This window comes from Colobus angolensis, unplaced genomic scaffold, assembly GCF_000951035.1.
Source record: "Colobus angolensis palliatus isolate OR3802 unplaced genomic scaffold, Cang.pa_1.0 Scaffold28, whole genome shotgun sequence".
NCBI lineage: Eukaryota > Metazoa > Chordata > Mammalia > Primates > Cercopithecidae > Colobus > Colobus angolensis.
In genome coordinates, this window is record NW_012116043.1 from 4,919,603 (window position 1) to 4,932,062 (window position 12,460).

The 12,460-nt window shown below is 41.5% G+C and overlaps 1 protein-coding gene across 2 annotated transcripts in view; it reads left to right on the plus strand.

Annotated features, from left to right (window-relative positions):
* Nucleotides 1-12,460, plus strand: part of MPHOSPH9 (M-phase phosphoprotein 9) — an 86,447-nt gene that overhangs the window by 71,132 nt on the left and 2,855 nt on the right. For both annotated transcript variants that reach the window (XM_011948452.1, XM_011948453.1), the window contains exons 17-23: nucleotides 4,122-4,256; nucleotides 5,434-5,609; nucleotides 6,791-6,931; nucleotides 7,762-7,882; nucleotides 8,667-8,770; nucleotides 9,494-9,741; nucleotides 10,032-10,100. In XM_011948452.1, the coding sequence (XP_011803842.1) occupies nucleotides 4,122-4,256; nucleotides 5,434-5,609; nucleotides 6,791-6,931; nucleotides 7,762-7,882; nucleotides 8,667-8,770; nucleotides 9,494-9,741; nucleotides 10,032-10,100 (994 nt within the window). The remainder of the gene's footprint in view (nucleotides 1-4,121; nucleotides 4,257-5,433; nucleotides 5,610-6,790; nucleotides 6,932-7,761; nucleotides 7,883-8,666; nucleotides 8,771-9,493; nucleotides 9,742-10,031; nucleotides 10,101-12,460) is intronic.

A 12,460-nucleotide genomic window follows, 5' to 3' on the forward strand; every position in this document is an offset into this window, starting at 1 on the left:
CCCGGCTAGTTTTTTTGTATTTTTTAGTAGAGACGGGGTTTCACCGTGTTAGCCAGGATGGTCTCGATCTCCCGACCTCGTGATCCGCCCGTCTCGGCCTCCCAAAGTGCTGGGATTACAGGCTTGAGCCACTGTGCCCAGCCCTGAAAGAACTTACAAATCAATAAGAAAAGGATAACTTTCTCAACAAAAAATGGTAAAAGAATATAACAAGCAGTTCATAGAACCGTGATAGCTAATAAAAATGAGAACATGTTAATTGTCATGAAAATGCACATTAAAACAATAAGATACAATTCACACCATCGGACAGGTCAGACTTAAAATTGGATCACTTTAATGTTTGGCAAAAGATAAGGAGAAACAGGAACTCTCAAAGTAATGAATGACAGCTGATACATCTTGTCTAGAGAGTGATTTGGCAACATCCAGAGAGGTTGAAGATGTACACGCCCCAAATCCCACAGTTCCATGTTAAGATGTTTGCCTTAGAAGAATTTTCACATGTGTTAATTTTAGCATTGTCGAAAGGCTGAATATTAAAAACCACATTTCCTCTGCAGGGAGAAAGGACAAATATATTCATACTATTGGTAAATGATTAAAATGAATAAAGCTTATATGTACTAACACAGATAAATTTCAAGCATAACATTGAACAGAGAAAGCATTAAAGGCCAGGTGTGGTGGCTCACGCCTGTAATTTCAGCATTTTGGGAGGCCAAGGTGGGGAAATCGCTTGAGCCCAGGAGTTTGAGACCAGCTTGGGCAACATGGCAAAACCCCATCTCTACAAAAAATACAAAAAGTTAATGGTCGGACGTGGTGGCTCATGCCTGTAATCCCAGCACTTTGGTAGGCTGAGGCAGGTGGATCATGAGGTCAGGAGTTTGAGATCAGCCTTACCAACATGGTGAAACCCCGTCTCTACTAAAAATACAAAAAAATTAGCCGGGTGTGGTGGCATGCACCTGTAATCCCAGCTACTCACGGGGCTGAGGCAGAATTGCTTGAACCTGGGAGGCAGAGGTTGCAGTGAGCCAACATCGAGCCACTGCACTCTAGCCTGGGCGACAGAGCGAGACTCTGTCTTAAAAAAAAAAAAGCTGGGTGTGGTGGTTGGTGGTTCCAGCTGCTTGGGAGGCTGAGGTGGGAGAATTGCTTGAGCCTGAGGGTCGAGGCTGTACTGAGCCATGATCATGCCACTATACTTCAGCCTGGGGTCTCAAAAAAACCAAAAGACATTTAAAAATGTTTATTAATACATTATGCCTTCTGTGTAATTAAAAAAATACAACTGTATACATAAAACTTGGTCTTCTAATTAAATACAAATTTAGCAAGATTGGGCTAGTCGCCGTGGCTCACTCCTGTAATCCCAGCACTTTGGGAGGCTGAGGTGGGCAGATCACTTGAGGTCAGGAGTTTGGCCAACATGATGAAACCCCATCACTACTAAAAATACAAAACTTAGCTGGGCACAGTGGTGGGCCCCTATAATCCCAGCTACTCTGGAGGCTGAGGCAGGAGAATTGCTTGAACCCGGTAGGCAGAGGTTGCAGGGAGCCGAGATCACACCACTGCACTCTAGCCTCAGTGAAAGAGCAAGACTCCGTCTCAAGAAAAAAAAAAATTGGCAAGATCTTAGCATTTATTAAAACTGAGAATGGGTGAATAGATGCTTGTTATTGTATTCTTTGTAATTTTCCAAGAATGTTTGAAATAGCTTTTTTTTTTTTTTTTTTTTTAGATGGAGTCTTGCTCTGTCGCCCAGGCTGGAGTGCAGTGGCGTGATCTTGGCTCACTGCAAACTCTGCCTCCTGGGTTCACGCCATTTTCCTGCCTCAGCCTCCCAAGTAGCTGGGACTACAGGTGCCCACCACCACGCCCAGCTAATTTTTTTTTTGTATTTTTAGTAGAGATGGGGTTTCACTGTGTTAGCCAGGATGTTAGCCAGGATGGTCTCGATCTCTTGACCTTGTGATCTGCCCACCTTGACCTCCCAAAGTGCTAGGATTACAGGCATGAGCCAACGCTCCCGGTCCTGAAATAGTTCTTAATTTAAAAACTGGGCCGGGCATGTAATCCCAGCACTTTGGGAGGCCGAGGTGGGCAGATCACGAGGTCAGGAGATTGAGACCATCCTGGCTAACCTGGTGAAACCCTGTCTCTACTAAAAATACAAAAAATTAGCTGGGCATGGTGGCAGGCACCTGTAGTCCCAGCTACTTGGGAGGCTGAAGCAGGAGAATGGCGTGAACCCAGGAGGCGGAGCTTGCAGTGAGCCAAGATCGCGCCACTGTACTCCAGCCTGGGCGACAGAGCGAGACTCCATCTCAAAAAAAAAAAAAGGGTTGGGGGGAAGAGTAACTGAAGTTGAAGTAAATGTAGATAAAAGAGACAGCTCTAAAATGTTTGATTGTGAAAGGGGACAGAGAGAAGGCAAGCATTGTTTCATGGTTTCTGGTGTTTCTTTGCAATTTGACTCAAAAGTTTCACCGGTCAACGAAGGTGGGATGGGAGGTTTGAGGAGGGTGGAAAGGGTGTGAGATAGTCATGTTTGGAGAACTGAAGCTTGTTGGTTACAGAAAGTCATGTTGCCAGGCGGTTTGGGGTGTCCGCCTGAGGTGTTGATGAGTCTGCCCAGCTGGTGGCTTTTTTGCAGCAAAGCTCAGTGGTAGTTTAGACCCTGACACACAGCCTTTGTAGTCAGCCAGTCCTCAGATTTTGCTGCCGGTCAGGTGTGGCGAAAGGTGAGCGAGAAGGTATGAGTGTGGACTCCAGTGTAGATCAAGAGGACCTAGTCAGGTTAGGAGGGGTTGATAAACGAAAAGTGGAGAGGCCAAGGATCGTAGGTCACCTTGCTGATGCTTGAGGGCTGGAGGCAGAATAGGGGCGGAGTCTTTGGAGTATCGGTTTCTTAAGGGGAGTGTGTTCTCTGGTTATAACAAAAGCCAGCAAGTACCCTCTGAGGTTGCTAGCTGAGGAGCAGAGGGTCACCTCACTGGAGAGAGCGGTCAGGAAGTTGCCTAGTATGAGAACAGGAATAGGTGTGGAGAAAACAAGGCAGGCTCCAAAGTCTGGGGAATGACTGGGGATCAACAGGATGGTGGGAACCTCAGATGAGCTGGGAGAGCAATAGTCTAGAACTGCACTGTTCAGTACAGTCCTGCCAACAGCCACTATTACTATTTAAATCAATCATGTCAAGCTAAAATGAACAACAGAGACTGACTCTCCAAAGAAATTTATTTGGAAATGTTGGGGGTTTGCAATCTGAAGTACGCATGCTGTGGTGAACCATAAGCATGTCCAAAGGGGTTGGGACACAGGAAACTTTAAAAGACAAAGGGCAGTCCACAGTCCACTAAGCTATTTTAAAACCAAGACCACTGGTTACAGGAACATGTTGTGGGCATTAGCATTAGCTCAATGGTGGAGACATCCCTTGTTAGGGATGTTTCCTTGTACAAACAGCTTATTATCTGGAATACTGTGGTTCTGAGGAATTCAGAATAGTTCCCGTAATCAGCATCTGTGTGCGAGGGCTGCTCCTTTGTGCCTCCCAGCTCCATTTTGTGGGAGTTTGACTTTAGTGACTCCATTTTGATACTGAAAACTTCCTTTATTAAAATTAAGATATTATAATTGGTTCTTCAGTCTCACCAGCCACATTTCAGGAGTTCAGTAGTGACACCTGACTTGTGACTGCTGCATTGGACACTGCAGATAGCGCTTCTGGTTTTGCAGAAGACTCTGTTGGACAGTGCTGGTCTGAAGGGAACAAGAAGGGCAGCCCTGCTTCATTCAACGCCTTACCTTCAGCTACAATAGGGGCACAAAGCATAAAGGGTGTGAAAAGCCTGAGAGACAGTGAGGGGAATGTTCAGAGCCACAAGTACCTGAATCTTGACTGAGATTCAGGAGTAACAGAAACCTAAAACAGTTAAGTTGAATCATAAAACTGTAAAATAAATTGTATCTAAAATATAGATTGTTACATGTGGTTTTAAAATTACTGTACAAATGTGTAAATACTGTTTGAGAGCAGATTCTTTTATATGCACATGCAGTCTGAATTGAAGTGCAGACCTTTATAATGCCTGTTTCCATTCTAATAGCACACTAGCAACTTCAGACGTCAGCAGGCGGAAGTGGCTGATTCCAGGTGCAGAGTATTCCATCTTTACTGGCCAGCCTCTGGACACCCAGGACAGTAACGTGGATAACCAGCTGGAGGAGACCTGTAGCACTGGGTGAGATAACTTTGCTAAAGATTCTATTTAGGGATGTTATGTTTTCTTAGAGATTTCAATTGCTTTTAAATGTTCAGGAAGCCGTCTCTTTGGTTGTTTAATGTCTTAATTTTGAGAAGATGACTTTTATTTTACTTTGAAAGGCTACTACTTTTAGAATATTTTACTTCCATGAGCTCTGCTGAGCTTCCCCACCTGTGCTCAGTGGCACAGTATGGGTTTGTGATTAGGATAGGATGTCAATCCTCAGGCCAGATACGGTGGCTCACACCTGTAATCCCAACACTTTGGGAGGGCAACGTGGAGGATCGCTTGAGCCCAGGAGTTCGAGACCAGCCTGGGCAGCATGACAAAATCCCACCTCTACAAAAAATAAATATATTAGCCGGGCGTGGTGACATGCGCCTGTAGTTTTAGCTACTTGGGAGGCTGAGGTGGGAGGATTACCTGAGCCTGGGGAGCTCAAGGCTACAGTGAGCTATGATTGCGCCACTGCACTCCAGCCTGGGTGACAGAGTGAGACCTTGTCTAAAAACAAACAAAAGATGTAGATCCTCTCCTGCTTCAGATGGCTCTGGCCAGCCTGAGCTCCGAGCCTGCCTGAGCAGCCTCAGCCGCTTACTCCAGGGTACTGTGCAGATGCTGTTCCTCTAAGTGTAGGATGTTAGAAGGATGGGAAAGCACTGTATGCAGGTTTAATTTATTTGCATTGCAAAGCATGCTCATTGTGGAGTATAATTGTCAACTCTGTTATTCCCCTAACAACACCAGTAAAGTGTGTGTTTTAGCTTGGACTGTTGTAACAAGTTACCACAGACTGGGTGGCATAAACAACACACATTTCTTTCTTTACCTCTGAAGGCTGGAAGTACAAGATCAGGGTGCTGAGTGTTTGGTGAGGGCCCTCTTCCTGGTTATGTCCTCATGTGGCCTTTCCTTGGTGTGTGTGCACAGAGAGCGCTCCTGCCTTTTTCCCTTTTTCATAAGGGCATTAATCCCATCATTGGAGCTTCATCTTCATGACCTCACCCAATCCTAATTACCTCGTAAAGGCCCCACCTCCAGATACTATCACATTGAAGATTAGGGCTTCAACGTGTATGTTTGGTGTGGGGGTGGAGGGTAAGACACAGACGTTCAGTCCATAGCACTATATGTCTTAAAATTATTGTTTAAGGCACCATTCACCTCTGGAAAAGGATTCTTCACCTGGAAGTTCATCAACAAGCTTATTGATAAAAAAGCAAAGAGAGACTTCAGACACACCGATCATGAGAGCTTTACAAGAACTTGATGAAGGAAAAATTTTTAAAAATTGGGGGACACAGACAGAGAAAGAGGACACCTCCAATAGTGAGTATTTCCTGGTTTGAGTATTTCCTTGTTGAGATAGATAGGATATAGATATCTTTCCCCATTTATATTACCTTCGTTAAAATTAAAATCTTTAGGTAATGAAATTAGAAGTTTTAACTCTGTAAACTTGCTATTTTACTGCTACTTCAGCCCCATTTCATAGAGAATTGAATGTCCTAGTTAATAATTTATCACAGTTCTGGCGTAACATGTACCTTCAAAGCCAATTGCATCTTACATTCTGATTATGAAAAAGGTTTACATGGCATTTTTTTTTTTTTTTTTTGAGACAGAGTCTCGCTCTTTTGCCCAGGCTGGAGTGCAGTGTGAAATCTCGGCTCACTGCAAACTCCACCTCCTGCATTCAACTGATCCTCCTGCCTCAGCCTCTCAAGTACCTAGAATTACAGGTGCCCTCCACCACCCTTGGCTAATTTTAATATTTTTAATAGAGATGGAGTTTCACCATGTTGGCCAGGTTGGTCTCAAACTCCTGGCTTCAAGTGGTCCACCCGCCTTGGCCTCCCAAAGTGTTGTGATTACAGGCATGAACCACTTTTCCTGGCCTTACATGGCATTCCTAAGGATATTTGAAAAATTCCTGTCAGTCTGTCTTACTTGCACACATCAGAAAGCTGTGATAGGCATTTGGTATTCATGAAGTGAGAGACAACATTTCCTCTTCTTTCTTGGTTACTGAGCATCTGTAGATAAGGCAAGCGTGTCTTTAATACTGTGTTTCTTCACAGGTCCAGGTCGCCAATATGTTTCTCTCCTTTTCCTCTATGTTTGCTTGCTCAGACCCCTTAGTCATCCTGCCAGTGTCTTTGGGGTTACATCTCCCAAGCAGTGTCTCTTAGTAAATAAATTAATAACCTGCTTTCTAAAAATAACCCTCTTGAAAATCACCTTGAATGACGATTGTAAACAGGGAACCAGAATGAATTCATTATAAACTCCCATATTTTTCTTCATCGAACATTTTTTATCATTATAATGCGGTGCATTTGCAAATAGTAATTATAACCTAGCTAGTGAGAATAAATGCTTTGAACAGAACCTAAACTGTGTGGCTTGGTGTGTAACCATGTGTAACCACCCGTTAATAAAGGTGGATAACTGAAGCTGAGGCTTGTTTTGATTTGTTTTTTGTTTTGCTTTTTTTTGGTCTGCTGTAGTAAATCCTCGGCAAACTGAAACTTCAGTTAATGCAAGTCGTTCTCCAGAAAAGTGTGCCCAACAGAGACAAAAGAGACTTAATTCAGCCTCACAGAGATCATCATCTTTACCACCTTCAAGTCGGAAATCAAGTACTCCAAGTAAGAATTAGATGTGTACATACATCTCTTGGGTTCAAAAGCGTGACTTCTGAGCTGTGCCCACTGCTTACCCATTTCCGGTTTCTCTTGTATCCTCAGCACCTAGTAGAGTACTCTGGGCAGAGGACCCCTAAATAAGATCTTGTTCATAAATAAAATTGATCACACAGATACTACAAATGTAAATGAAGAAATCTGTTTATTAAAGTGAGATTTTTTTTATTGTGCCCAGTAAATTGTTTACAACTAATACTAATAATTTATTGTGTCCACTAAGTTGTTTGCAACTAATACTTAAAAATACTGCAGAATTTTTAAGATCGTAGATAACTATCCAGATAATTCAATCAAATTAATCCAAGCTAGTCTGCAAATATACTTCTTATGTATTTGATCTCAAGTACTCAGCATTAGTCACCACTTTTCTTTAGCCAATTAATTACAGGTTTGGTTTTAAAGTTGAAGCATTGAATTTCTGTCCTGAATTTCCATTTTCACACCAGCTGAGGAGATTCTTATTACTGTGTTATAGGAATGTTCAGTAGTGTACTGCTGTTTCCATCTTATTTCCAGTCGACTTCTAAAATCCTGAAAAACCAGTTTTGAGTCAGAGTGCTGAAAGTACTGTCTGATATACTACAGTGGTACAGTGGTTACCTCTAGGTATTAGGATTATGAGTGGTTTTATTTTTTTGTACACTCTTATTTCTCTTTCAAAGTTTTACGTTGAAATTATATTCCTTTCAAAATTAGAAAAAAATACTGAAAAAGAAACTTATGCTGATATATATAGAAGGAAAAGAATATTTCCTCTTCATTTTCTTCTATAGCAAAAAGAGAGATTATGCTAACACCAGTGACTGTGGCTTATAGTCCAAAGCGATCCCCTAAAGAAAACTTGTCCCCAGGATTTAGTCATCTGCTTAGCAAAAATGAGAGCAGTCCAATTCGGTAAGTTCTCTAAAATTGTAAAATAAAGTTTACTATATTAGTGATTTTTTTCCAAATGTTGACTTATGTCTCTAGCTATCACTAATTTTTCAGTTGCCAGTGGGAACTCTGTGGATTTCATTTAAATCTTAGGTGAAACTTAAGTACTGCAGTACAGTGAACACAGTTTTTAACTGTAAACTTGCTATTACTAGATTTTAAATATCACCTCAGCACCCCTTTCAGCTTTTGTATGTAGAATGATAGATAGTTCTTTGTTTTCCTGAAAAGGTTTATGATACAGGAAAACTTTTGGGCCATTTGTACAGGAAAGTGGGCTTTACTGGTATGGCCCTGGCACCAAATGCACGTTTACCTGTGCTACTGAGAATTTGTCCCCTCTGAAGTGTGGGCAGCTGTGTGTGCTGTTGATCGGGAGGGATGTTGCTTCTTGGTTCTAGACTCAACTCTGTCAGGCTCTTGCAGAGATGAGTTAAGCACATTGAACCTCAGTTTCCTCTTCTATAAAACGGGGATAATAATAACTACCCTGCTTATTTCATAAGGTTTTTATAAAGATCAAATGACATAATGTACGGGTAAGTGTTTTAAGTCTTTAGTATGTAAATACAATTTTGTTAGAAAATAGAAATTAAATTTCAGTTTTAGACAATTATATAACCAGCTTTCTTTTAAGAAAATACATACATATGTGAGTTAGCTGGATGCCAGCTCATCTTTGTAGTGGAGATAGGGAAAATCAGTTAACATTTTTTTCTCACAAGTAACTTGCTTCATTCAATAGATTTGATATACTTTTGGATGATTTAGATACTGTTCCTGTGTCTACATTACAACGTACCAATCCAAGAAAGCAACTCCAGTTTCTTCCTCTAGATGACTCGGAAGGTATCTTTTCCTAAAAAATATTAGTTATGGTTTTAGTCATTCATTTTTCGAGATTCTGGTATCTCTCAATGTTCTAAATATTATAATATCCTGCACTTAAATATTTTCCTACTCAAGGGCCTCTGAAACTAAGCACTCGTGATGCTACGTGTTGTTATGTCAATGTTGTTATCCTCATTGAAAAGTTGGGAAACTGAGGTACAGGGAATGTTGATGTTTAACTACCAGGGCCACACTATTCAGTTATTCTCTTTATTTTTATTCTCTATATGCAGCTTAGGCTTTGGGTAACTTTTTTTTCTCATTTATATTCTAAATTTGGAATACAGCTATAAGACAATGTATGTGAAGTCACTTGGGTAGGCCCTCAAAACGTTAACTGTTTAGTGTTGGTGTATGTTCACTAAATGTAATGTATTATTTAGTTTTTAAACTTTTTTTTGCTTTAAGTTTACTTAAAATTCATTTATGTTTACATGAAGTTTGCTTAAGTTCATTAAGGGAAGTTGCAAAGATTGTCAAACAGAGGGCAAAACTTTCAGAATTCTTTGGAGAAAAAAGCACTGAGTAAATATGATTGATTATTGTATCTCTTTTCATTACTTTTTTGGGCCATATAGCAGCTATATCCAGAAAGTGAAATTGGGCAACATATTTAATATATATGCAACCTACACAAAAAATTGGTAAGAAAATATAAGCAATTTCTCTCCTCTCTGACAGAAAAAACGTATTCTGAGAAAGCCACCGATAACCATGTTAATCATAGCTCTTGCCCTGAACCAGTGCCAAATGGAGTGAAGAAAGTATCTGTGAGAACAGCCTGGGAGAAGAATAAATCAGTTAGCTATGAACAGTGTAAGCCGGTTTCAGTCACTCCACAGGGGAATGATTTTGAATATACAGCAAAAATTAGGACCCTAGCTGAAACAGAACGATTTTTTGATGAACTTACAAAAGAAAAGGACCAGGTAAAAACAAACAAATATTTTTAAAAATTGTTTTCTGAACTTAATGTTTATGTCTAAGGAGAAGGGAATTACTGAATCAAACTGTCTCAGGAAATTACAACGGGATAACATACCAGAGCTGTGCTAGCAACGGATTTGAGCCATGTGGTCGTTACTAATTGACAGAGGGAAATTAAGTTGAGATGAAATGGATAAGGAAATACTAAGCCAAAATCTTTTCTTTCCATTTTGTGTGATAAACTTCCCTGCCAGTAATTTAAACATTTTTGTGTGTGTGTGTGTGTTAACAGATTGAGGCAGCACTAAGCAGGATGCCTTCTCCTGGAGGACGAATCACTTTACAGACAAGATTAAATCAGGTGAAATGTCTTAGCTTGAATCTACTTTAGAGGCTTGATGCCAGTCAGTGTTCCATTTATCTAAGAGGGGTTTAAAAAATCATAGCACAGTGAAAATTAGACACACTGAAGCAGCAGTCAAAACTTTTAGCTTTTACAGGAAGTGTTTGATTATAGCAATTTTATAACTGCAAGCTAGCTTTCAGGAATAAAAATTGATTTTACCTTTAGACTTAGAGAAGAAGGTGTTCATGCCCTTGTATTTTCAAGAAACTAACTTGAGAGCAAATGGCAGTATGCTTTTCAACAGATTTTACATTAAGTTAGTGCTCACAGATTGCCTCTCTTTGTTTGATTTCTCTCCTCAGATCTGTAATTTATTTCTGAACTCCTTTCCATTAGCAAGCAGATAAAATGGTTACACTTTGGAAACTGAATAGCTGTAGAGGTTTAAAAAGTGAGCTGTGGGCCAAGCGCAGGGGCTCATGCCTGTAATCCCAGCACTTTGGGAGGCTGAGGTGGGTGTATCACCTGAGATCAGGAATTCCAGCCACTGCGCCCAGCCCCCAACTTCTTTTTTTCTGACTTTGTCTTTTTGTTCTGATAAATTTTAGTCAGTAATTTATAGGCCGGGCGCGGTGGCTCATGCCTGTAATCCCAGCACTTTGGGAGGCCAAGGTGGGCTGATCCTGAGGTCAGGAGCTTGAGACCAGCCTGGCCAACATGGTGAAACCCCATCTCTACTAAAAGTACAAAATTTAGCCAGGTGTGGTTGGGGGGCGCCTGTAATTCCAGCTACTCGGGAGGCTGAGGCAGGAGAATTGCTCGAACCTGGAAGGTGGAGGTTGCAGTGAGCCAAGATCGCGCCACTGCACTCCAGCCTGGGTAATAGAGCGAGACACAGTCTCCAAAAAAAAAAAAAAAAAATCCTTCAACTGAATTTTTCATGTTATGAAATATCCTTCTATAACATCCTTTTAAATTAACCTATAATATTCCATCAGCAGTAACATATTTAACCAATAATCTTTTATTAGAAATTTGGGTTGCTTCTAATTTTGGATATCATAAATAAGGCTGCAATAAAGTTCTTAAACATATCTCTTTGCACATGTAAGTATTGCCTTAGGAATCATTCCCCGAAGTAAAAATGCTAGGACCAAAGAAATGCAAATTTCTAAGGCTTTGGATATATGTCAAGTTGTAACCCAGGATGTTTGAGACAATTTCTACTCCCACCTGCAGTGTATGAAGATAAGCTCTTCCCCATCCTGAAACCTGTAGTTTTTTGGGGAAAAAAAAACAACAACAAAAACCTGCCATGGCCTTGTGTGATGGCTCATGCCTGTAATCCCAGCACTTTGGGAGGCTGAGGTGGGCGGATCACGAGGTTAGGAGTTCGAGACCACCCTGGCCAATATGGCAAAACCCCATCTCTACTAAAAATACAAAAAATTAGCCAGGCGTGGTAGCGCACACTTGCAGTCCCAGCTACTCGGGAGACTGAGACATGAGAATCACTTGAACCGGGGTAGTGGAGGTTGCAGTGAGCTGAGATCGTGCCACTGCACTCAGCCTGGGTGACAGAGCAAGACTCCATCTCCGAAAAAGAATAATAATAATAAAAAAATACCTGCCAATGTGATCGTTTTTTAAAAGGTGTGAGGTTATCTTGGCTAATCTTTTATTTATTTATTTTGGAGACGGAGTCTCACTCTGCCGCCAGGCTGGAGCGCAGTTGCGCGATCTCGGCTCACTGCAACCTCCAACAACCTGGTTCAACTGTTTCTCCTGCCTCAGCCTCCCCGAGTAGCTGGGATTACAGGCACATGGGCCCAGCCTAATTGAAAGATATTTTGAGGCCGAGCACAGTGTCCCATGCCTGTAATCTCAGCACTTTGGGAGGCCGAAGTGGGCGGATCACTTGAGGTCAGGTGTTCGAGGCCAGCCTGGCTGACGTGGTGAAACCCTGTCTCTATTAAAAATACAAAAAAATTAGCCGGTTGTGGTGGTGTGCTTGTAATCTCAGCTACTTGGAGGCTGAGGCAGGAGGTTCACTTGAACCCAAGAGTTGGAGGCTGCAGTGAGCTGAGATCGCATCACTGCACTCCCGTCTGGGTGACAGAGTGAGACTGTGTCTCAAAAAACAAAATTTTTGAGATAGAGTTTGATTCTCGTCTTAGATTTCTCTTTTAATTTTTTTGAGACAGAGTCTCATTCTGTCACTCAGGCTGGAGTGCATTGGCACAGTCATAGCTCACTGTAGTCTTGACCTCTGAGGCTCAAGCAATCCTCTCACCTCAGCCCCTTCAATAGCTAGGACAGCAGGCATGCACCACCACACTAGGCTAATTTTTTAAATTTTTTTTTTTTTTTTTTTA